We start from the raw sequence: 23,760 nt of genomic DNA on the forward strand, positions 1-23,760 counted from the left end.
AAGGAGCAATCCATCAATTTAGTCAATTTACCTGTCATGAGGAGTACTCTTCAGTCCGGAAAACATTTGTATGAAGTCGTATGTTGCTCTGGAGTTGGAGAAAATAACCCAGATGATTCCATTATTTATATATCTCTTAGTTTGACTTTAGACAGAAATTATAATGGAGTGTGAAAGACGAGCGCAGTTAACAGGCGGGGCAGGTCCAGTGAGAGATGTTACTGAATTGCATCATGCAAAGTGTATGATCCAGTTTTTTTTGCAGCTTGAAACACGCTAATGACTTAAAGTCAGGACATCTCAGCTGCTGCTCTGACTTTGGCAAACCTAAGTAACAGTAAAACATAACGATAAGTAAAATATGTAAAAATGTGCAATAAAACAAATAATCATCACCATAACTACTAAGAAAACTCAGAGCCTTCATTCTCTGGGCTTCATGAATATCTGCACTGACCAAAGAGACACACAACTAGAGAAAACTCCTACCTTTTAAGATTTGTAACCAAAGCAAAAGGATGTATGTGATGTAAAGTGACACGAGTGACTGGAGCTGTTTTACCTGTCAGTCCTACTAAAAATACAACGCTGCACAGTCTGGCTCATGCAAACACATGCCTGTCTGAGCTAACTTCAGGCTGTGATGGTTTTACTGCTGAGACCAGACCTGAGCTCTCAAACCCAGATGGGTGTCTGGAGAGAAGGGAATTAGGCTTGAGTCGTTAAGCTTGAGCTTTTCCACTCCAGCTGCCTGTGTCTCCGCTGGTCACGTGACTCCCGCCTGGCTTTTAGAAAGGCTCTCGCCGTCCCCAGGGGTGAAAAGGTCATTGACACCATTGCTCTCCACTCTGCCCTCACACAGTGCTGAGAGGTGGGGAAAAGGGGTCATGGAAATGATGATGTATCAAAAATAATAAAAAGGATTGATTTGTGTGCTGCAATAACTTGGACAATGGTGGATAGAAACCCATTGTGTGAGGCTTATTTCACACCCTGCTCCACTAAACCATTGTATATTGTCTCAATTGAACCAGATTTTGTGGAAAATTACTCCCCTTGTGCGACCGCATGAGACAAATCCAGCATTGCCGCACGCAGGACGAGGACGAATGCCTTTGCATAATTCTGTATTCCCATGGTGGCATGTTTGACACTGTCTCTGTGCCCTCTCTGGTGGAGAATGGGGGTACGCCTCCCCAGGCGCTGTGGCTCCACATCACCCTGTGGAAGACACAGGGAAGACTAACCTTCTATAATTAATGATGTAAAACGGAGGAGGATCTGAAAAAACATCCTGTTTTAATTGCTGTTATCTTGTTGGGTGTTTTATTCCATCCCTGAAGGGATTAATTAGGCAGCAGAAGAATCATACTCGGTGCTAAATACAGTCCCTTAGTAAAACACACACTGCAATTTAAGGTGCATCTAGTGTTCTACTTGGCATTGGGGCCACACTATCTCACTACATTTACTGGAGCTCTTGACTGTAGCACTGAGGTAATGAGTTGTTCTGGGTGATTTCCAGCATCAGTGGTTAAATGTACTTGCTCCACCCTCCCTGTAAGGTAGCTACAAATTGGTGTGCACTACTCCAGTGATTGTAATAATATAGAGGAGGCATCTTGAGTGATAAAAAACATTTGTTCCATCAGTAGACCCTTGAGATGATTCCTCATGATCACCACTTCAGAAAACACCTACACACTGAATATAAAAGAATAGGACTTGCAAGTACCAAATAGAGGGGACCTGCTCCAGTAAAATGCATTGGTTAGAAAAGGAGAGAAACACATACTTGGCTTACACACGTTCCATAAACCAGCAGGCTTTATAAGAGAAAGATCCCAGTTTAGGAGCTACAGTACATGTCAGTGGTGCAAAAGTAAAAGTACTACATTACAAGTAGAAGTCCTGCATTCAAAGTCTTAAATAAGTACAGAACAATTATAATCAAATATACTCATTCTGCAATAAATTGTTCCCTATGACTGATATATTATTACAAATGGCACAGTTACATTATTAGTACTGATGCATCAGTGCATTTTACCATTGTAGCTGCTTGAGGTGGAGCTAGTTTCAGCTACTTTTATTACTCTTCGAGGCGTGATCAGTTTGATTTAAATGACACTATCTGAGTTTAGAGGATAAATCATTCACCAACAGCTCATAGACGTTAGAAGAAGGAGCCCATATGAGAAACCGCCTCTTTTAAAGGGGTCACAAGCCAAAAGATTGGGAGCATTAAATTTTATAAGCTTATCACAGGTTTTTTTTCTTCATTTGCAAAGTAACTAAAGCTGTCAAATGAATGATGAATTTTTTAAAAGCGAGGACTTTGATTTAGCAATGTGATCACAGGTACAAACGTGGTCCATACTGAATGTCAAGTGGCAGCATTTGGAAATCCCCTGTATGATGTACATGTTTGTCTCATTTCTGTCAGACAGTCTGGTTTCAGCTGCACACACGCAGCTCGTTTTTTGTTGTGACTGTTAAGACACCAGTCAAGTCTTTCTTAATGCATAACTCACATACTGAATGTGTTGATAGAGTTACTGGTTCCCATAATCTTTTCACTTTTTAGACCAATTCTTAGACCTAAACTCTGCTACCAGCACTCTCTTTTTCTACATCTGTATTACAGCTGTCTTAAGGATAGATAAAATAATATTTATACATCAGGGTCTGTGGCCCTGGTGACGTAAAGTGGGTTGGTTTGGTCGGGGTCTGGCGATACCAAATCTTCTTAATAAGTCGATATCAGTCCAGAAGATCAGATTGGAGCTTCCCAGAGAGCTATCCCTTCCTAACATGACTAATCCACAGTCCTCTTCCTCTGTAAAAATGCAGTGTAAAGTTCTGCTGAAGTGAATACAAGGCTTCAGCCTGAGTTTGACAAGTCATGTAGATACTTTCTAAACTCACAGTTGCAGGAAGTCCCATCATTGTGTCTCCCTGGGCAATGTTTTCTGACTGGGCTGCAACACAAAAACAGGGAGTTCTGTGCAAAGAAAAGACTGTAACCTTTGGTAGACATCCAGTGTATTTGTCTAACACAGACTACTGAAGCCTCATATTAGGAAGCATTTTGTATGAATTTTGTAGTCCACCTCTTATTACTGGACTTGCACTAGGAGGGGATCAACTCATGGTCAGCGATGAGACGAGGAGCAACTACAACGACCTATGATGGCTTTCTTCTGAGCCATGAGTTTATCTGAGATTTTGCTCAGGTGTAACATGATGTTGTCTCTGAATACCAATTAGCCTTTTAAAGTACATAGGGGGGGGTGAATAATGTATTGCTACAGACTTTAAATAAATGTGAACCTTTTCTTTTTGCATTTTTGACAGTTTATCTGCTATATACTGTATGTGAAATGAAGTGACTGATCCCCCTTTTTTTTTCTTTTTTATGGTATTACATCATGATCCATTTACAGCCTTCTGTGAGACTCAGTTGCAAACAAAAATAATAATCTGATTGATCAAAATAGATTGTACGGAAACAATTTAGGACGAGTGAAGTAAATTAAATTAAATTATAGGAATCCAACAAGAAAAGAAAAGAAAATTAAATTAATTACAAAAACATAAATAAGTAAATACCTCATGCATAAAATATCCAACAGAGAAAATTAATCAATCCAAATGCCTAAAACAAACAAACAAACAAACAAACAAACAAAAAATGATGTGACTGATCCACATGAAATACCACCAGATGACCTGTGATCACTTGGTGTTTGTTTTATCTATGGCAAAAACCAGTATATACTAGTTTTTCACAATATGAGCTGTTATAATGACACTGTATCCTGGCTGCTGTTGGAGTTTCTATACTCAGGATAGCACATGTAACCAGGATAAGATCTTTACATGTGCAGCACATAGCTGAGATATTTGAAAATCCCAGTCATAACCAGGATACTATTGCACATCTCAACACCTTTACCCACTTGTATAGCTGTGTTTGTAACTGTGATTACATCAGAGTTTCCATTATTTTGTCTACCTCCTGTTGAATTTTAGGAGCCAAATGATGACTACTGTTTCAAATTAGTCACAAGCAAAATACTTTAGAGCCACTCACTGAACGTACAACACATGGTTTTAATGTGGTTGCAAGATGAAACCTGACGCAACCTGCTGACACACACCAGAGAGCAAAACATTTGCTGAATGTCCGCCTGACACTGACACCTCAGACCTCATAGCACCACTTCAGCAAGCATCATTACCCCAAATTACAGACACATCCACTGAACAATCAGGACATATTTCAATATCCACCATCGATTCCAGACAGGATGTATGAAAACGACTGTGAGGTGTCCGCCCCCAGGGTCCACTTAGTACAGAGTCCAATAACAGTTAGACAGAGTCTCGGCTAATGGAGAGGCTTATCAATGTGCTAGTCTGTTGCTGTCTGTCTGTGAATCCCAACTCCCCCACCACTGTCCATGCTACCTCATCCTTCAGCTTTTTCTTTATACCCCTAATGAACAATCAGTGTTCGTCACATTATTGCACATATGAGATTAATTTACTCCCCGCAGTGCAAAGAGTGATGTTATTACAGGAAAATCAATGTCCCTCTTGTTGTTCTCTGGGGCTGGACGGGGTGTACGCACATCTGCTCTCATAATACAAATGCTGACCTTGCTGTCAGAGAGTGAGCCAGAGAGAGGCTGCGGTGAAACGGCCGACGGTGTTGTTTATCAAAGCTTTATCAAGCCTCTATGCTCTCACAGACGTGTGACACCAGACTGTGGGTCGGTCAGCCGGCCAGGCAGTACTCCAGCTGAAAAAAAACCCCGGCATATGTAGACAGAGCAAGATAACCTTTTCAGATTAAGACTTGACAGGAGTTATAAATATAGTACACATTCAGACTCAAGAGTAAAAGTCGCAATAAGGGAATTCAACCTCCTTCAAATGAAAATGTATTATCTATAATTCATAAAATCTAATTCCTGACCTCCACATTCTCAGATTTTATTAACTCCCATCATCACTAAAAGCACAATAGACTGCCCGAATGACCTCTTGACCTTTGGCAGAGGATGGGTCCATAAAAAGAGGGGGGAGGGGAACTATAGGAGAAGAAACCACCCTTTTGCCCAGACAGTTTGTCCCCTCTTATCCCCTCTTTTTTTTTTTTTTCTTTTCTTTTGCAAACTTGGTGGAAATCCAATGAGATAGATAAAGCAACTGTCATGTTAGTTCATGGTGGCAAATGTCATCCAGGGACACATCAATAAACCTGACCTACAACATGATTCAAACCACAAACAATTTGGGTTTGGACTATAAGAGAAAGTAGGATTATAACTACCTAAAAATCAAAGAAAGCAGTTGGAAAATTGGTTAATTAGGTGATTAATTGATTAGTTTACTGACAGAAAAAGAATAAAGCAAAAATAACAAACATTAGCTTGTTTCAGCTAATCAATTGTGATGATTTTCTGCTTTCATGTGTTTCATATAATTGTAAACTGAATATCTTTAAAGTCTGGACTGTTGCTCAGACAAAACAAGATATTTAAAGATATGTCACCTTGGGTTTGCAGAGTAGCGTGATTGGCATTTTCACTATTTTCTACAGGAAAATCCTAGTGAAAATGTAAAGGACAAAATAATTGAATTCACAGGCGTTTATACTTTTAAAAAGTTAAGAAGTTTTTTTTTTTAGTGAAATAACAGCAAGTGGTGGAAAATAACTAAGTCTCTTCATGTACTGTACTTAAGTACATATTCCAGAGGGAGATATTCTACTTTTTACTGCACTGCATTTATATGGTATATTGTCACTTTTCAGATTAAGCCTTTGCATGTACTGGTTTTATAGAATAAAATGCATTTGTAAAGATTAAACCACTGGTTCCCAACCATTTTGGCTGGCAATTGACTGGGGGGTCCATATCCCTATGGGGGCCCCCAAAAGCTCCACATAATTTGATTAATCATTAATTTGTCTGACATTTGTAACTATGTTGGATCCCCCATGTTCTGTCTTGTGGCCCTGTAAAGGGTTAGGGTTAGTTCTAGTTTTTAAACCTAAATTATTTTACTTCATATTGCGTTTCTTTACCTTAAAGTTATATGTGTAGCATTATATCATCATAGGAATACTGTAAGGCTGGAATCAACAATTATGTGTATATGCCTGACAGTTATTTTCTTGAACAACTGATTGATTGTTCAGTGTATAAAATGGCAGATAATAGTGAATCATTAACCTCTGAAAACCAAGTTGACATGTTCAAATGGCTTTTGTTGTCTGGGCACCGGTGAAAATACATAGATATTGAGTTTACTATGATAGAAAACTATGAAACCAGCAAATACTCACATTAAATAAGCTGGTTCCAGTTGAATAAAAATCAATTAATCTATTAATCAAGTTCTTGGGTGAAACTACCATGTATAGGAAAGTGGGGTTCAAGAGAGGCCTAACGACATATATTTACCCCGGAGGTATTCAAGGACTTCTCTAAATCCCCCGATCTTAGTTTTGGTATCCGCTATCTATCCCTTCGCTCCGCTCGCAGCTTTACCTGGAGGAAACCAATGTCCCAGACTGTATGAGACAGACAGACAGACAGACAGACCGACCGGCAGACAGGCAGATAGACAGATAGACAGACGAGAGACACCCCCGCATAGTTTCCGTCAGCCGGGTGACGTCTCCGCCTCTCAGCCCGTGTGCAGCGTGACGTTACGGGTCTGTAGTGGAGCCTCTAGCTGCATCTTGTTGACGGTCCGCCAGGCTTTTCCAGTACTGAGAAGACCCCGGGCGAGCGAGGACGACACGCGCAGAGACACACACAGCGCTCAGGCAAGTGTTTTTTAAAAACGGACGGAGCTTTTAAATGGATGTATTTAAACAGTTTGCGGATGTGGTTGTTGATAGAGGATCCCAGCCCGAGACGATTAACGTGTGAGTTTGAATTGTTCAGTCGCAGTGGACGGACGGAGAGGGGGGAGAAGCTAACCCGGTTTAGCCTGCTGTATCGCTCTCTATCCGGGGTTAGCCTGCTGTAATGTTAGCGCTTTCGATCCGCTCGGGCAGCCCACTTTATCGGTCACTGTGCTGGGCTAGCCAGCCTTAGTTTTGTGGCGGGTTATCCTGCTCCGTCGCAACGGACAACGCGTTTCGGTCATCACCCTCCGTGTGCTGGATGAGCCCAGGCAAGTCAGTATGCTGTATTTTCGCCCTCATTGCTGGGGTGAACTGGCTTAAGTTAGCCTGCCTTTGCTGTTGAGAGCTGGGTTAGCCTGATACATAGCCCACTACGCTGGTTAGACCGCTTCAGAGCCGATTGTACCGGGATAGCTAAGCTAGCTAGCGCGATTAGTATTGAACGTTGAGAGACAAGATAAGCTGTTTCTCAGTTGATTTCCACACAGATGCGCATATTTGTGTGCTTTCTTTATACGTGTATGTAGATGTTTGATGTCAAAACATCTTGTTATTTACGGTTTAAAATAATGTCACACTCAAATGCGTAACATTTGATGTCTTGTTTCAAGCGATCTGGACGTTGGGTACATCGGAAGGGCACTGTCATAACGGGCGAGCCGCGGTTGTAAACCCCGCCGTGCCCTCACCAAATCGGTGTGTGCGTAACGCTCGACCGCGGTGCCTTCCCAGACCAGACTGTAGTGTAGACAGTGAATGTCATTATCAGCGCTGTCTGCATACCAGTGCCGTCGTGGCGAGCCAGCAGAGGAGGCGAGGTACAGTTTGCAGACTGGAGAGGAGGAGGAGGAGGAGGGGAAGGGGGGGCTCGCTGGGGACGGAGCAGAGCAGGAGCATTATTATACGCGGTGTCCTTGCAGCAAAAAGGATACAAGACCTAGGGGGTGACATTAAGAAATATGTCTAATAGACATATATGACTGTGAGGTTGTTGATGAGAAATGCCACAGCGTTGTTATTCAGCGAACCAATGTGGGCGTTGTGATTTCTGTCAGAAATAAACCGATCTACTTGGAGGTTTTAGCAGCCAAACCGAAGTCCTGTAATACACCGAGCAGGCTGTGGGGGGTGAGGGGGAGAGCTGCCTCCTCGTAGGTCCTCATTTATTGGTCGCTGATCTGATTTTGCAGTGTTTTTTTTTTTTTTTCTTTTAATCGGCCCACGGTAATATTTGCCATTAAAACGCCCACAAACATCAACCCGTTTCGGAATCGAGCTCAAGGTTTGCTCCGCAGCGGCGTTTCACCCGGTGGAAAAAAACGATGGGATGCTGAAATCTGCAAAAGCGTGCAAATGTAGTCACTGAGGTTTTTCTTTTTTTTGCCTTTTTGACAAACCAAAATATCCATTCAGTGCAGATTTATAAATGAAGCGCAAATGATACAGTAAATGTTGCATTTTCAAGATGAAGTGCATTCAATCTGCAGTTAGTGTCATATTGCAGCAGTAGCCATTATCAATTACATGGCGTTTTAAATTGGGGCGCTAAGTGTTGTTTACCTTATTACGGTAGACTTGGTAATTCCGCAGTAAAGCATGGTAGTAAAAAAAAAAAAAAGGGGGGGAAACACCGCTCTCCATGCCGCTCTATGTCAAGCTGTGAAAGGACTGGGAGAAGGGGACGACTGCTGTTAACGCTTTTATCAATTGTTTTTCATGGAGTTGATGGGGTCAGCGTGGGGTAAGCAGACTCAGGGGAAGGCACAATATGGGAAGGGAAGGGCACTTTCATTTGCAAAGTGAAATGTTTTTGACCATTGTGTATCAGCCTTACATTATCAATGTAATGGGAGCGGGGCAGGGTGGTGGGGGATTTCACTCAGGTTGTTGTGTCTGGTGAACTGGTTTCGCTTGTTAAAATTCTCACTTTTGCGCTAGCAAGTTTGTTACAAAACCTTTAGTGAAAAAGTTTCCCCTTGGGTTCAATTACAAGGGCTGAAGTAGCCATGTGTTTGTGTGAAGTATGGTAATGGCCATTTGGTTTAGTGGTCCATGCAAACAGCCATTGACCTCTTCAGCCCCCAGCCAGGACAGCCGCCATAAAACATTTAAACTCCTTATGGATATTTCATGCTCCACAACATTTTTTGATGAGATCGTTTTCAGTTTGTCTATTCCTCTACAGAAAAAGAATTCATTAGTTATAGTTTAGATAATGACAGATATTTTTTTCCGCCTGTTCTGTTTTTCTAAATTCCTGTTTTTTCATGCTCAGGAAGTGGATCAGAACATAGAAAACTTCAATCACCATCATGCATGTGTCTAACTACCAGAAGATTTGTGTCATTTGAAAAGACTTGAGGGGAAAAAAAAGACTCAGAGGAATACAAGAACTAAGTCAGCAGACAAAAACGACAATAACCCAGTGCTTAGACATGGCCAGCACCCAGACCAGTTTGAAAACCCCTTTCAAAGACTTGACTTCATTCAAGGGCAACATGAAACGGCTGTACAGAGAGCGACTGGAGGACGCACCCATCAAGAAGCGAGTAATGGCAGAGATCAACCTGAAGCGTCGCAGCTACGATTCCCTCCCCAAAACTCCCAAGGTGAAGAGGGAGCAGACTGAGGATCTGCACCATGACTCTGACATGGATGTGGCGGGCCGGGCTGAATTACATGTGGTGGGCTCTGCTAAAGCCCTGGACTTGAGCCCTGGGCTCAAACACACACTGGCCCAGTTCACCCTCAGCAGCCAGAGCTCCCTTGGGGGCCCAGCTGCTTTCTCAGCCCGTACAGGCCACGAGCATTCCCCGGCCGGCATGCCCCCTCTACCCTCCCCTCCAGTTCTGGGAGGGGGCCCTCTGCTGGTTCCCTGTGACAGCTCCACCGAACTCACCCACTCGCTGCTGGAAGGAGAGTCCATCTCCTGTTTCGTTGTTGGAGGAGAAAAGCGGCTCTGCCTGCCCCAGGTGCTCAACTCTGTGCTCCGCGACTTCTCACTGCAGCAGATCAACACTGTGTGTGACGAGCTCTACGTCTACTGTTCACGTTGCGACGCTGAGCAGCTGCACATCCTCAAAGTGCTGGGCATTTTGCCGTTCAACGCACCTTCCTGTGGCCTCATTACACTGACGGATGCACAACGTTTGTGCAACGCTCTGCTGCGCCCAGGGGCAGCCTTGCCCGCCGACCCCAGTGGTAAGCTGTCGACCCAGGGCCTGCTGAAGGAGAGCGAAGCCAGCTTCCAGGTGGAGCACCAGTGTTTGGGGAAGTGCCACGGTCTCTTTGTGCCCCAGTTCTACACCCAGCCGGAGGCACCCTGCATCCAGTGTGTTGAGTGCCAGTTGCTCTTTTCACCGCAGAAGTTTGTCATGCATTCACACAAGTCACCTGATAAGAGGACCTGCCACTGGGGCTTTGACTCAGCCAAGTGGCCCTGCTACCTGCAGCTTGCCAGGAAGTACCAGGGCACGCCTGAGGAACCCAGGCTCAAGCAGCTCCTGGACGAGGTCAAAGAGAAGTTCCACTACCAGCTCAAGAGGTCGCTAGATAAAGTAAGTGCACTTCAGAATGATACCTGTATGTCTTTGGTTTGTCTCTGCTTGTTTGCGTGTAGTAAAATTAATTCATTTTTTTATCATCATTCTGCTAAAGAAGCCAACTAAAACTTGTATTAGTTGGATAATGTGCTTTTCAAATCTCCAAAACTGGTTGGTTAGTTGAACCTTCTTCTCTTCTGTGATGGTTCAGTCCCATATTCAGTGTGTTACGCAGGTTTGACTAGTCTACCCCACGGCTGATGTTTTCTTAAACCAGTGTTGACCTAGTATGTGTGACAGAGGACAGGTGGTGTCATTTTCTCTGGCCAGGTCTGATCAGACGAGGTGAGGCCAGCTGGCCACAGCTGAAGGGGAAGTACATCATTTGTCCCCTCAGGTCACCTGGAGGTCACCGGGAATGTCACTGAACAAAAGGCCAATATATGCGGCTCAGGAAGAGGCTGTTGAACTCCTGCTTGAGTTAGATCTTTTTAACTTATTGAAAAAAGAAAATCTAGTCTGCCGGAGGTAACTGGAGTTTGTCTTTTTGCACATTCCCACACAGTGGGAGAAAATGGAAAGCAAATCTGGTGCACACCAAAGCTAAAGACATTTTTGGCTGCTTAGACATTATATGACATCTGTTAGAGAATTATTTTATAAATTCTGTTTCCTAGCAACATGGACAAAATACAGGTGCTCCATGAAATAAAATATCTAGATGTACTATGAGCCACAGGACTGGAACTTAGACATAATTAGTGAGCCATTTACCTCCAGGCAAACCTGAAAGTGAAATGGCTTTATTGCATTACTAGTATTTATCTAGTATTTAGTGTTTATCTGAAAGCCAGATTCCTACAGAGACTTCCAAAGATTACTGTGTAAAAAAAAAAATAATGATGTCAATGCAGTATCTAAGTCATGAGGGCAGCAGGAATCTTGAAAATCTGCCGTTGTCTGGTTTTTCTCATGACCTCCATCTGACCACAGTGGACTGCCCCTTTTTGTATTGTTTTGTTAGGTGAAGTTGTGGTTGTGTTTATGTCTGTTTGGTGTGGTTTGTTCACACTCAAATCACCAGCACAGATTGTTTTTTAATCAAGTTAAAAAAGGAAACGCTTTAACGAGCAAACATTCATTTTGAAAAGAAAGGGACTCTCCTGCAAACCCTGTACTGTCAAGATTTATTTGTGATTATAGTACAACAGGTAGCAGGTCAAGTGAGAGCCTGTCGAGTAGAGAGATCACAGTGTGCATTCATAGTGTGTGCAGGTGAGGGAGAGCACATTTCTGGAACGTAAGACACACATTTTGAACTGTTTGTGTACCTTAGATGGAGAGATGTTTGGCTTTGTCTTGTTAACTTGGTGTGCGAACGTGCCGGAAATACCGTCTGCTGTCTCGTCTAGCGTCCCGACCGCATTCCTGTCCCACCTCTTTCCAATTGTCCTCCTCCTCTTCTTCCTCCTGTCTTGCTTTAAGGTATGAATCTTGAAAGACGTAGACGCTCTCTCTCAAAGACACAGATGTTTTGATACCACAAAGGAAACGCGTGTACAAAAAAATAAGGCTCAAGGTGGATGATGAGTCCCACTGTCTTTGTTTTGTGTATGTGTGTTTTTATGTGTGAGACACTGCCAACCTCAGTGTGTGTAATGAGCTGCTAACTGGTGACTAGTATGACACATCATCATCATCGTCATTGTCTCTCTCTGTCTCACACTTGGCCAGGCTTTCTGGAGCCTCTGTCCGCCCCACAGTTTCAGGTGCCATCTTCTCTCTGGGGTGATTTTTCAGTTTCTGTTTTTTTTTTTTCTGTTTTTTTTTTCGTTACTTCTTTTTTTATCTTACCGCCAGTGTTTGGTGATGGTGACTAGGTTTTCTCTTCTTTGTTTTTGACGGTTTGTCTTGACAGAAATGACGACGTAAAATTAATTGCAGAAGTGAAATTTGATGAACAGTTAAGTCTGTGTAGACAGACATGCACAGGCACAAATGGACAAATTCCTGGAAAGACAGTTGCCTGTGAGTCTACAGGAAGCAGGTGATTTTGGCATGAAAAGAGGATGCCACTACCCCCCCCCACCCCCTCCCCACAGGAGCGGATGTATGGGTGTGTGAAAGGTCAGTGGCCAGAGAACAAGGTGACCTGGCAGTGTCCCGCTTCACGCAGCACAGAGGTTCCCTTCCAAGCCCAACCACTCTCTGTTTATGTGTGTGTGTTTGTGTAATGAAAGTGTGTTTAACTGAGCAGGAAGTGAGGCAGACGGACATGTCTCTCACCCTGAACATCCTCCAGACTCTGTCCAGCCGCCTCCACTGCACTGGCTGTGTGACTCATATTTTCCACATCCCAGTGGATATTAAGGCAGGCCAAGCAGCTTATAGTCACACATGCTTTTTAGAAAGATGGACCGCCTCGGTGTGTTGGTCTAACCTCGGCTGCAGACCCCTTTCCCAGTGGCCCTTATTTACACACAGTGTCAGTGTGCACATTTACAAGCAGTTCATAGATTTACCGGAGAGCTCTGGGACCTCTAGAAGAGAAGAGACACAAACAAGGGGAGCCTTCTGGAAGTTTTTTTCCCACTTTCTCCAATGGCTACTAGTCTCCCATATCCTGTTAGGAGTGTTTGGTTTGAGAAGGTGCAGTTAAAAACTCCAGGACTTGCTCTTTATAAACGGCGCTTTGTGCCCCGAGGCACTGCTACCATGTCTACTGATCCCTGCTATGTAAATAGAGTTTGCTAGACAGACGCCACCAACAGACAGCAACAAGCTGAAGCCTTATCTGAAGAGTTACTTTAGTAACTGACAGACAATGAGTTCATTTTGCCTACAGGGGCTGTGACGGACACTTGTACTTTCCACTGAGACAAGATCATGTGTCGTCATTTTTGCTTTTTTTTTTTTTTCCTGACAAGAAAGGAAGTAACAGAAATTCCAACTTGATGATCATACTCACCATCTTGTGAAATATCTTTCTTGCTTGAGGGACATTTTGTTTGTTTGGGTTTACGTCTGTGCATGACAGACCAGACAGTGGTGTATTACAAAACATCTGAATGACAAAATTGCCAGAAGTAGTCACTGGTTATATTAGGTCAAGTCATGTTTCGACACACCGAGACACACACAGGTTATTTTTATTGTTTAATATGTAAACAATTATACAGCTATATAACTGGTGGTGCCTTTTGGTTTGATTGACCAGAGTCATAAATTCCTCTTAATTCATATGTCTAAGAAAAAAACATTACAAACTGATTTTTAGTTATGTTTATGAAGACTAGTGAGCATAATCCCATGATAGAGCGACACAGTGAACATAACTGTGTGCTGCTTATTTGCCTCAGCCTTGTTTGTAGCGTTGTTCTGGCCCAGAGTCAGAAGTGTCAGACGGAGAGAACAGCCTTCCTCTGTCTGCCTCCCTGGCTGGGCTGACACAGTGGCTGCGGCACAGACGGCAGACAGCTGCATCTCTCTGGCTTCCTCTATTTGCTATTTGGAAACCAGTGACTTCATTACCACAGACCAGTGCAGCTGCGCTCTCTGGCTGTCTCCTGGGCTGTCTGCTCTGTCTGTCTGTCTGCTTGTCAGTCATTCTCTTGGGCTGTATCTAATTGGGTTTTGGCAGGCATGCTAATCGTTCACTGTGCTGCCTTTGCTATCTCTTCCTCCTCCCTCTACCTCTCCCCCTATCTTGACGTCAGTCTTCCATCTGCCTGCTTCTCTTGCGTTCATGTCCTCACGCAACTTGACTTGACTAACTTGGCCTTCAGTCTGCTCTTCAGTCTGCTCATCATCATCATCATCATCATCATCTCTTTCTTTTAACTCAGACAGTTCTGTGTTGACCACATGTGTCTGTAAACAGTCAATACCCCCTGGGCCCCAATCAGTGGACAGTAACAAAATAAGCAGCCAAATGACCCGATAAGTCGATCGTTACATAAGCAATAAGACCACTTGTGTGCGTCTGCAAGGCGGATGAGAAGAAAGCCAGTGGCTATTGATCGGGTCTCCGACCTTGATGGATGTGGCGAGTTGCCGGGTGACACGGACACTGAATAGAAGAGGAAATGGACCAAGACAGGGAGGCAGGAGGAAATGGAAGAAGAGTGAAATGAGGAGACTCAGTTACAGGGACCACAGCTGGTGTTGCATAAGTTCCCGTCTGTGTTAAGACATGTGCACCAGTCTCCCAAGTTAACCTCACCTCTGCCTCTGCTGTTGCCTGCCTTAATTTCTGTAACTCAGACATCTGCCAGACAGAAGTAGCGTCAGTCACAGACACAAAAAGGGCATGTGTAGTCAGAAAAAATACCTCTTCTTAGGGGGGAACATGAGCAAATAAGGTAAGGGTGTAAGAAGAGAATTAGAGTATAAAAGTAAGAAAATGAGGGGGGAAGGCAAGGATGGTTTCGTCTGGCTGTTGTCTCCATCACAAACTTCCTTACACTTTGGTTGTCTTCCATGAAACGAGCTGTATCAGCCAGGTTGGTACAGGGGGCTTGGGCCCCAGCTATTCTTTCCCTGAGTTGAAAATTAACCCCCCCCCCCCAAAAGACCTGAGCTAAACCACAAATCTAGTCTGGAACAGCCCTCTTGGTTGGCCAATCACATGCTGGCTAGCTCGCATTTCCCCAGCTAACACTCTCCTTTGCCTCCTGCCCCACCCCAAGACACATACACAAAATTTTATGTCTGTTTGTGCATTTTCCAAAGAACAATTATCCATTTATACTGAATACACAGCAGCTTCTTTGAACACTGGCCCAGAGTAACCTACAGTCTATCACACCTGTATGTAGTTTGATGTGGAAGACTGTGTTCCCTGTACACAACACGCTGTGCTTTGGCCAGTGTTTGCTGCCTGTTGTAAAGGGCTAAATGGGGCCCCGCAAGGTAGGAGGGGCTTAGCTGAGGGGCCTCTGGTATGTCACCATCAGGTCAGTGCCAGTGTCAAAGCACCATAACGGCATTGGAGCTCATTGGAGGCACACCAAAGTCATTACTGTTCAGTCTCTTTCTTAAATTGATAAAAAAAATCTTCTTAAGTTTTTTCAGGATTCAGAACATTTGAAAATGGTCACAGGCCTCAGCCACAGTTCAGTTCACCACTGAAATTAGTTCGCACCAGCTCACAGCTTTTCCTGTGCACTACAACCCCGCAGTTAAAAAATTTATCATTGGTTGCCCGCTGGTAATTTCCCACCCCAGCTGCAGCTTGTTATTTTTGACTATTTCCTTGACTTGTACTTTTTTTTCCCACCTCACCGCCAGAAGAAGAAGACGATAATGTGCTGCTATGGGACTGATGTGGGCTAGCCACAGCAGCAGGCAGCAGAGATAGGTCAGTCCAGATACACTGGAGCCTGTGCCACATCTGCCAACAGTCTCATAGACTAAACAAACTGGTAAAGCCCCTCCCAGCCAATTGCCCTGTGGGCTTTAAAAGAGCCCTGGACTGACAGCCTGTTTGCATGTTCACTGTGCTCTGGCTGTCCCCGCTCAGGGTGTCGGACCAGTTTGTTTCTTTTAAGGAAAATGAAAGCAAGAACAAGTGAAAGAGAGAGAAATATAATGGGCTACAAGTTCAAACAAGACTGTAAGAAGAGAAAGTAGCTTGGATCGTAACATGTCTGACAAGCTTGCCTGGGTTGTTTTGCATGAGACTGGAATAATGAGGAGTCTTGGTATTAATTAATGGATGTGTTGATGAGAAGATTAACTGTCCACTATCTGGTCTCCCTGGGAGACAGTCAGACGAGCAGGTCGTGTGTGCGTTGGGGGGCAGGGAGTCGCAGGCGAGGGAGGTATACTGTAAAAGGACTGTGGAAGACTGCCAGCCTGTGCGTGTTGTGTGCAAGCAGAGAAAACGCGTTTGCATTTGAAAGACTCCTCTGTGCCGCCTTCCCGGTGGGAACGGTGATTAATGAAGATCTAAATGGAGAGACCCAGAGACGGCACTTTCCATAGGAGTACCATATACACAGCAGACACACACACACACACACACACACACACACACACACACACGCACACACACACACACCTGTCTCTTACAGATGTGACAAACTCATTCACTCTCTTTCTGTAACACACACTCATCTGTTTTTAATGGACATCCTCTGTTTCCACAGGAGACATGAACACTCAGCTCATCTTCAGGCCTTTAATCTCTCACACACACACACACACACACACACACACACACACACACAACCCATATAGGCACTTAAACTCCCTCTCTCATATTTTCTCCCACAGCTCCAGTCTCCCAGACAGGGAGATAAACACAGGATATCAAAGGCGTGTCATGAGTCCCACTGGGCTGCCACCCGGCACATCCACAACACATTAAGCTCAGCCACTACACTGATCAATTATGCATGTTGCAAATACTGGGAAATCAGGGGAAAATAGTCAGTCTGTACGATTAAAGGAATCCCCATTTCTCCACTTTGCCAGTAATGTATTTGCGTTTTTGGTAATGGACCGTCATTTCCATATGGAAGCGATTCTGCTTGCGATTGTCGATTAAGTGTCCACGTTCTTTTGTCAAATGGTCCCATATGCTTAATTGCACACAACAATGGCAGCCAGGTTAAGTGCTGCCGCGGCCCGTGCTAGTTTTGACCTTCCGCCTACGCTCCAGATGAAAGCAGAAAGCACAGCGATCCACTGTGAGATGCAAACCTGCCAAGCGTGGATAGGTGATTGCTTGTCCTGTTAGTCCTTTATTTCGCAGCCTCACCTTTGCTCCACTAACATCAAACTCCAACTGTTTCTTTCCCTTCGTCTGTTGGCTGCCTCTGAACCCTGTAAATCCTTATCTCACCAGGGGCCTGACGGATGTTGCTCAGGACAGGACTGTAAAGTTAGCAACTGGGAAACAGACTGCATTAGTGAAGGTGAAACAAGTGACATTTTGCGGTTTGCTCAGACTTTCATCTCTTTCTGCCTCCGCCATGCCGAATGCTGATGTGTTTATCTCACCGCTATTCCCACCTGCAGTGACGCCGCTCGTGGGAATCATCTGTCTCCCTGATATTTCTTAGGGCAGACACACACATGCAAACACACAGTCTTCCTTGCCTCATATCCCTCAGGGGTCTGTACCAGCTCATCTAGATCCTGTAAATAGAGGACTTTTTCCCTCTGGAGCCTCCACAGTCCCACTGTATGTCTTTGCAGCATAAGATAATGTAAGTAGTAGAAAGTCCTCTAGGTCATTGACCTCCAGATGCAATTAATTAGATAAAAGCTTTCATAAACCATATCTTATTTATTTTAATTTGAGTCTACTTCAGCTATGCCTAATTAAGGGCTGCATATGTTGAAGCTGGTGAGTGCACTTCAGCATCCTTGCATGCAAGCTAATAGTCAAGTCCTCCATAACTGTGTCCAAGCAGCCGAGCGGTGTGTGCTTGTGTGTGCAGCTCTTGTCGAGCATGTGGTACTGATTCTTTGCGTGTCCAGCTCTTTTTCTGGCTTCACTGTTGCTCATATTAAAACAGCCTTGCTGCTGGGGCGACTTTGCCAGCATGGAGCCTTATTACCCTTGACTTTATCCTTTGAAGAGTGAAGCATTGCCTTGTGGTTCACAGTCTGGCTACATTTTAACCAGTTCCTGTGACAAGTGCACTTTGTTATGCCAGACATTTTCTTTGTCATCGCTATGAAATTGTACTGGCTGAGACGCATCCTGATACCAGATGAGGCCATATGTACAGTAGTTCTTAATAAAAATGAGTCATGTTGAGGAAGAAAAAAAAAATCTATCCTCCAGACAGAAAAAGGTACATTTTCGGTTGCCTTTTCTTTTAGCTGCTTTGGTCGACAGCCTCATTTCTATTCTGAAAAGCCTCACTTCGTCTTGCTTCATAAAATGATGAAAGTTGCTGTTGAAAATTTAAATCCAAAAGTCAAACTTTTTGAACTTGTGTCATCTGAGGTGAAACCCCAGACTGTGACATGACCGTGTCCATATGATGACATCTCTTATCAGACAGATGACATGCACACAAATAACACACAGCAGCACGGGATACAGCGCAGATGACACAGTCCAGAGTTCATGATTAAAGGAAGTCAGAGGGTCAAACACAGTCAGTAACACAACCACCATCACCACCACCAGCCACTTCCTCCAGTCACCACGCCAACCCTATCCTGCTGCGTGAGTCACGGTGCTCCATCAGTGCTGCGGTCTGCGCTCCACTCATCAGCGTCACTGTGGAGCCAGGACAAAGATTTATCACCGTCCCGGTCTCTCACTCAGTCTGTTTGATGTACGCCCAGGTGTGTTCACTTAGAGCTCTGACTCAACCGTAATGACATTTACCAAACCCAGCCGTGCTTTGCTTGGGCTGTTGTCAAGCTTGCCTCAGACAGTGACTGTTTTAATGAAGGAAGTCTGGTGATCAAGTATGTGGACTGTGGGTTCACCTGTCATAGGCTTTGGTGTATTAATATCAGTACAGCCAGGATGGAAATGAATAGCAGCCTCAGGCCAAATGCTGGTAGATTTATCTGTGTGTTCGATATATTTTTTTTAATAATTCAGATTTGGGCAGATTAAAAGTAAATGTCTCTCGTGAATTCTTCAGTCCAAGAGCCATTGTGAAAGTAGAGAGAACGGTCTTCAGATACATGTTTTGAAAACCTGAGAGAAAGAAAAAGAGATGGAGGGAGAGGCAAGGTAGCCGATGGATTTGCATTAAAGGAGCTGTGTGTGTGTGTCTGTCTGTGTGTGTGTGTTTGTGTTTGTGTGTGGGAGAGACAGGTGAGCCCGAGGGGCCTGGACAGCAAAGCCAAGCTGCCCATGCAGAGACGAGCAGTAGAGGCTTCAAACAGGCTCCTGCATGTAATATGGATGAGACCAGAGCTCCCAGCAGAACAGGCAGAGGACCCAGGGCCTGTTTGGATTTAACTGTCTCTCTTTCCATGTGTCTGTGATATATTTTACCCTGCAGGGCATTTTGGCCAGGTGGAGCTTTGTCTTTGTAGTGCTGGAACTGTATCATGGGTCAGCCTTAACACCCGCCAAACCACCCCCCCACCCCCCAAAACCTCCTGGCTCGTTGCAGACAGCGACAACCAACCAAGCATTGACATTTACTGCAGTATTCCACATCACAGCAGAGCAGCCTCCTGTGCTGAGGAAGAAGTAAACAAACCTCAGATCGATATATGACTGCATACTGGGTCTAGTAAAGAGGGGATTTTAGTAAGGGCAACTCTTGCATTAACACGTTAAAGCACTCACTTATTAAAGTGTGATGCCTATTTTTATTTAGACTTGTGTTTTAGAGATGCAGCACAAGAATTGAGAGTTTTTTATTTCCAAATTTCACCGCAAAACATTAGCTAATTTTAGCTTGTGATTGCTTTAAGACTCGTCCTAAAATGACAATCAGGCCAAATTATGATGAGGTTGCTGTTGTTGGGTCTTATTTAGTTACAGAGCGGCTGTTAGAGGCTTCAGCATGCATTTTAAGGCATTTTAGTAGATGCTGTGTAATTTATTGCAAACACAGAGTGTCTCCATTTTGTGTTTCTCTCTCTCTCTCTCTCTCTCTCTCTCTCTCTCTCTATATCTCTCTCTCTCTCTCGCTCTCTCTCTCCCACCCTCCCTCTCTCTCTCCCTCTCGTGATAGCAGTGCATTGCTGGCTTGCTGACAGCCTCTCTCGGCTTTCAGTCTGCTTAGCAACGCTCGTCCTCTCTGCAGCTCTCTCACTCCCCTCTGTCTCCAAGCACTCCGAGTTGTTTCATCCATTTGAATAGTAAGCCGAGTTCCCTTATATAGAAAACCCAGGCGGCTCATTTGTGTTTTTTGTGGTGGGTAGCATGTGCATCCCTAATTGCGGATTTGAACTAGTAACCTACCTCCAAACAGTGTCCCGTGGCAGCAAGCTTCTCTAGAGACCTTCTTTTTGATTTTTAGAGATGGCAAAGCGCACGCACACTGGCCCAGATGAAGCTCAGATGATGAGTACAGTCATCCTCAGACAAGACAAGGGCCCACTGGCCTCATTCTCAGCCGATGTGTCCTCCTGGGAGCATGAAGTGTGTCTGCTCGTGTCTGTGCGTATTTGTGCATGGACAGTTTGCTTGCAGGAAGGCTACGTCATTCTCCTCGTCCTCCTACACTGCTGTTTGATGGAGCTGTTGTTTGATGGGATGTCTGTTTACTTGCATGTTCATCTGTTTCTTGTGTGTGTGTTTGTGTCTGTCTGTCTCCTGGCCTGGTTGACTCACATAGGTGAGCTCTGGCAGCTTTGGTAATTAACGCTCTGGGGGGGGGGTAAGGAAAGTAGAGCACACACACACAAGCTGAGCTGCTGTGCTAGAGACAGTTAGCGGCACATGTGTATACATGTAGAATGCTCTCTTGCACATGGATGATTTTTAAATGCCCTTCACTGACTCAAAGACGCTCCATTTTCCCTGTGTGTGTGTGTGTGTGTGTGTGTGTGTGCGCGTGTGGGATGAACATCGCTCGCCACATTTTGAAACGGGCCTGTAGTGCTTCATTATTAAACCTGAATGACATCTTGGTGGAAGAGAAGATGAGGGGCAGATTTCATATGGATTTTAAGAGTCAGAACCATTATTCCCTCATAATATTTCTCTGAGCGTGAAGTCAGTCGGTAACAAAGAGCACACACTTTTCAATTTTTACCCTGTGTTACAGCAGCTGAGAGGGCAAACAGGAAATTTCAGATATCACAAATCTTTCACCCTCCATACTGAGTCTCTCACAAGGCTGAATCATATTTCCTTTCTCATATAGCTGCATGAGTGTGGTTAAAATTATCTTATTTTACGATGTACTTTGTCTGTTCATGGCTGTTAATCACAGAACCTGAGGTAGATCACTTGAAGCGTCACACAATTCAGCTGTACTCTATGCTTCTGATGCAGTGTCTGAACTATTTACAATTACAGCACCACCTTTGAGTAATGTCTTTAAATTGCCTTTTTGGCTCCAACAGTTGCATGTGTCATTATTGAGCAGTTGATCATGTAGCATATGTCACATTACCATCTGCAGTTACCAGCATTCAATGAAATAAAGTGAAATAAAGTCAAAAGATTCCTGCAGAAACCAGTGTTTCCAGCTTGATAAATGACTTAAATGATTAATGACCAGAGTTACAATGGATTAATTTTCTGTCAACCAGTTAATCGATCTGCCCTAATTGTCTCCATGATCATTATGGCAAGTGGAAGCATAATAATACTCAGTCATGTAGCTGTAGTAAGATTTTAAAACAAGGTTAGGTTACAGCTGGGGGACTAAATCATGGTGGAAGGATTTTATGTAGTATTAGAGCTAGAATAATTAGCCAGGAAATTAATTGTATTCATTCATTAAGGAAAAGGGTAAAAAAAATACACGGGTTCTAGCCTCTCAAGTGTCGACATTTGGTGGTTTTCCTAATCTTCTTTGATAGTAAATTGAATAAAATTGGGGAGTCGGACAAAACAAGACATCTGGAGATTCCACGCTGAACTCTAATGGACTGAATTTTTTTTGGAATGAATTTAAAAAAAAAAAAAATTTGTGATATTACATAGCCTAAAAAATGAATCGATAAATACAGAAGTCTTTTTCCCTCACAGCCTCTCTGTTGTAGATGGTGTTTGTGTGTGACGTGGGGGTTACCTTAGCCCGTGTGGCCTAGTGTATTTCAGTCAGACAATTTGTCCATTCATGAGGTAACATTATTACAACCCACCTCATGTACTGCTGTGAATATAGACTAGAGACCTCCGCCTGGGATTTGACTGTGAAACATGAGTGGGGAGAGAAAGAGAGAGAGAGAGAGAGAGAGAGAGAGAGAGAGGAGATGAATAGAAAAATTGATCGAGAGAGCTTAAAGAGGCTGCGTTTTATGGGAAGGATCATAGAGAAATTCTGCAGCTGGTTTCCAAATTAAACTCCTGTCTGTGGTAAAACTACAGTGGGTGGACAGTAGATTGTGAGTAGATTCATTCGAGGGAGATTCCTCACTCACATCACTTTTATAACTGACTTCATTTTCTCCCATAGACTCCCAGTAACTGTTTCTCTGCTGGGTCCCATTGGCTCCAGCTATCAAGGCCGTGGTGTGTGGATTGTAAAATGGCTGACTGGAGCTGTAGCTATAGAGGAAGGAGCTCAACATGTTGGCAGGGAGGGGAAAGGCTGTGTGTGTGCGCGTGTGTGTGTGTGATGACTGTCTAGACAAACTGCCCATGTGACGCAAAAATGTGCCCAAGGCCTGAAGCCAAAGCAAGTCGGGAATGAACCTGTCCTTATCTCTGTGCGTGTGCGTGTGCGTGTGTGTGTGTGTGTGTGTGTGTGTGTGTGTGTGTGTGTGTGTGTGTGTGTGTGTGTGTGTGAGACTCTGGCATGACTAGTCTGGCTGATGCTTATCATTGTGCTTGTCTAGCTCTGCTGTTTGTGTTTGGAAAGAAGGAGGAACAGGTGTGTGTGTGTGTGTGTGTGTGTGTGTGCGCGTCTGAGTGGAGGCACAAACAGACAGACAGTCACATGTTGTCTCTTTGTCTCCTCATTTGTCTTGGCTGTCTGCCGGACCTTTATTTTTTTCTCTCCTTCCTTTCCTGTTTCCCTCTGTCACCTGTTTGTCTAACTGTCCACCTGTCAGACCTGTCCTCATCTGTGCCCTGCTGTTTTATTATCACATATCTATTTGCTCAAGCCTGAAGCGAAACAAAAATAAGTTGAGTAATCTCCCTCTCAGCACATATAGTAAGAAATATATTTCTTCTTCTTTTAAGCGCTGAAGTGAAGGGTCAAACACATTGAACAGTGTGAGCTGAAGACAAGAGATTATTGTTGCCTCTTGACTTGAAATTAGCGAATAATGAGCTCTTCATGGAAAATATACTTGACTTTTTACTATTATTCCATGATGCACAAGTATAACTGACGACTTGAACACAGCAACAGCTGAAACAGTCATGAACTGAACATGTACAGTTTCATTTTAGTGCTGAGTTAATGAGTTAAGAAAAAAAAAAGTGTATTATTTTAAATACCCCACTTTGCTGCCTGGTTCCCTTGTGGGCTGTTATTGATTTGGCTTGTGAAACAAAGTGCGGCTTATTGGATTAAGACCTCCATATAAAGGCCTCTTGTGGTGTGTGTGTGTGTGTGTGTGTGTGTGTGTGTGTGTGTGTGTGTGTGTGTGTGTGTGTGTGTGTGTGAAACTCTAGCCCCATAAATCTTCAGTCCGGCCGAATTTGTAGATCAGAGTGCTGCAGGCACA

The 23,760-nt window shown here is 44.0% G+C and overlaps 1 protein-coding gene across 1 annotated transcript in view; it reads left to right on the forward strand.

Moving 5' to 3' along the window:
* The first annotated feature begins 9,178 nt into the window (after positions 1-9,178).
* Positions 9,179-23,760, forward strand: part of skila (SKI-like proto-oncogene a) — a 33,508-nt gene continuing 18,926 nt past the window's right edge. Inside the window, exon 1 of the mRNA XM_023425410.2 lies at positions 9,179-10,485. Coding sequence (XP_023281178.1) covers positions 9,364-10,485 — 1,122 coding nt within the window. The 5' untranslated portion in view covers positions 9,179-9,363. The remainder of the gene's footprint in view (positions 10,486-23,760) is intronic.

Source organism: Seriola lalandi, unplaced genomic scaffold (genome assembly GCF_002814215.2).
Source record: "Seriola lalandi dorsalis isolate HSWRI2012SDOR001 ecotype SW California unplaced genomic scaffold, Sedor1 jcf7180002054777, whole genome shotgun sequence".
NCBI lineage: Eukaryota > Metazoa > Chordata > Actinopteri > Carangiformes > Carangidae > Seriola > Seriola lalandi.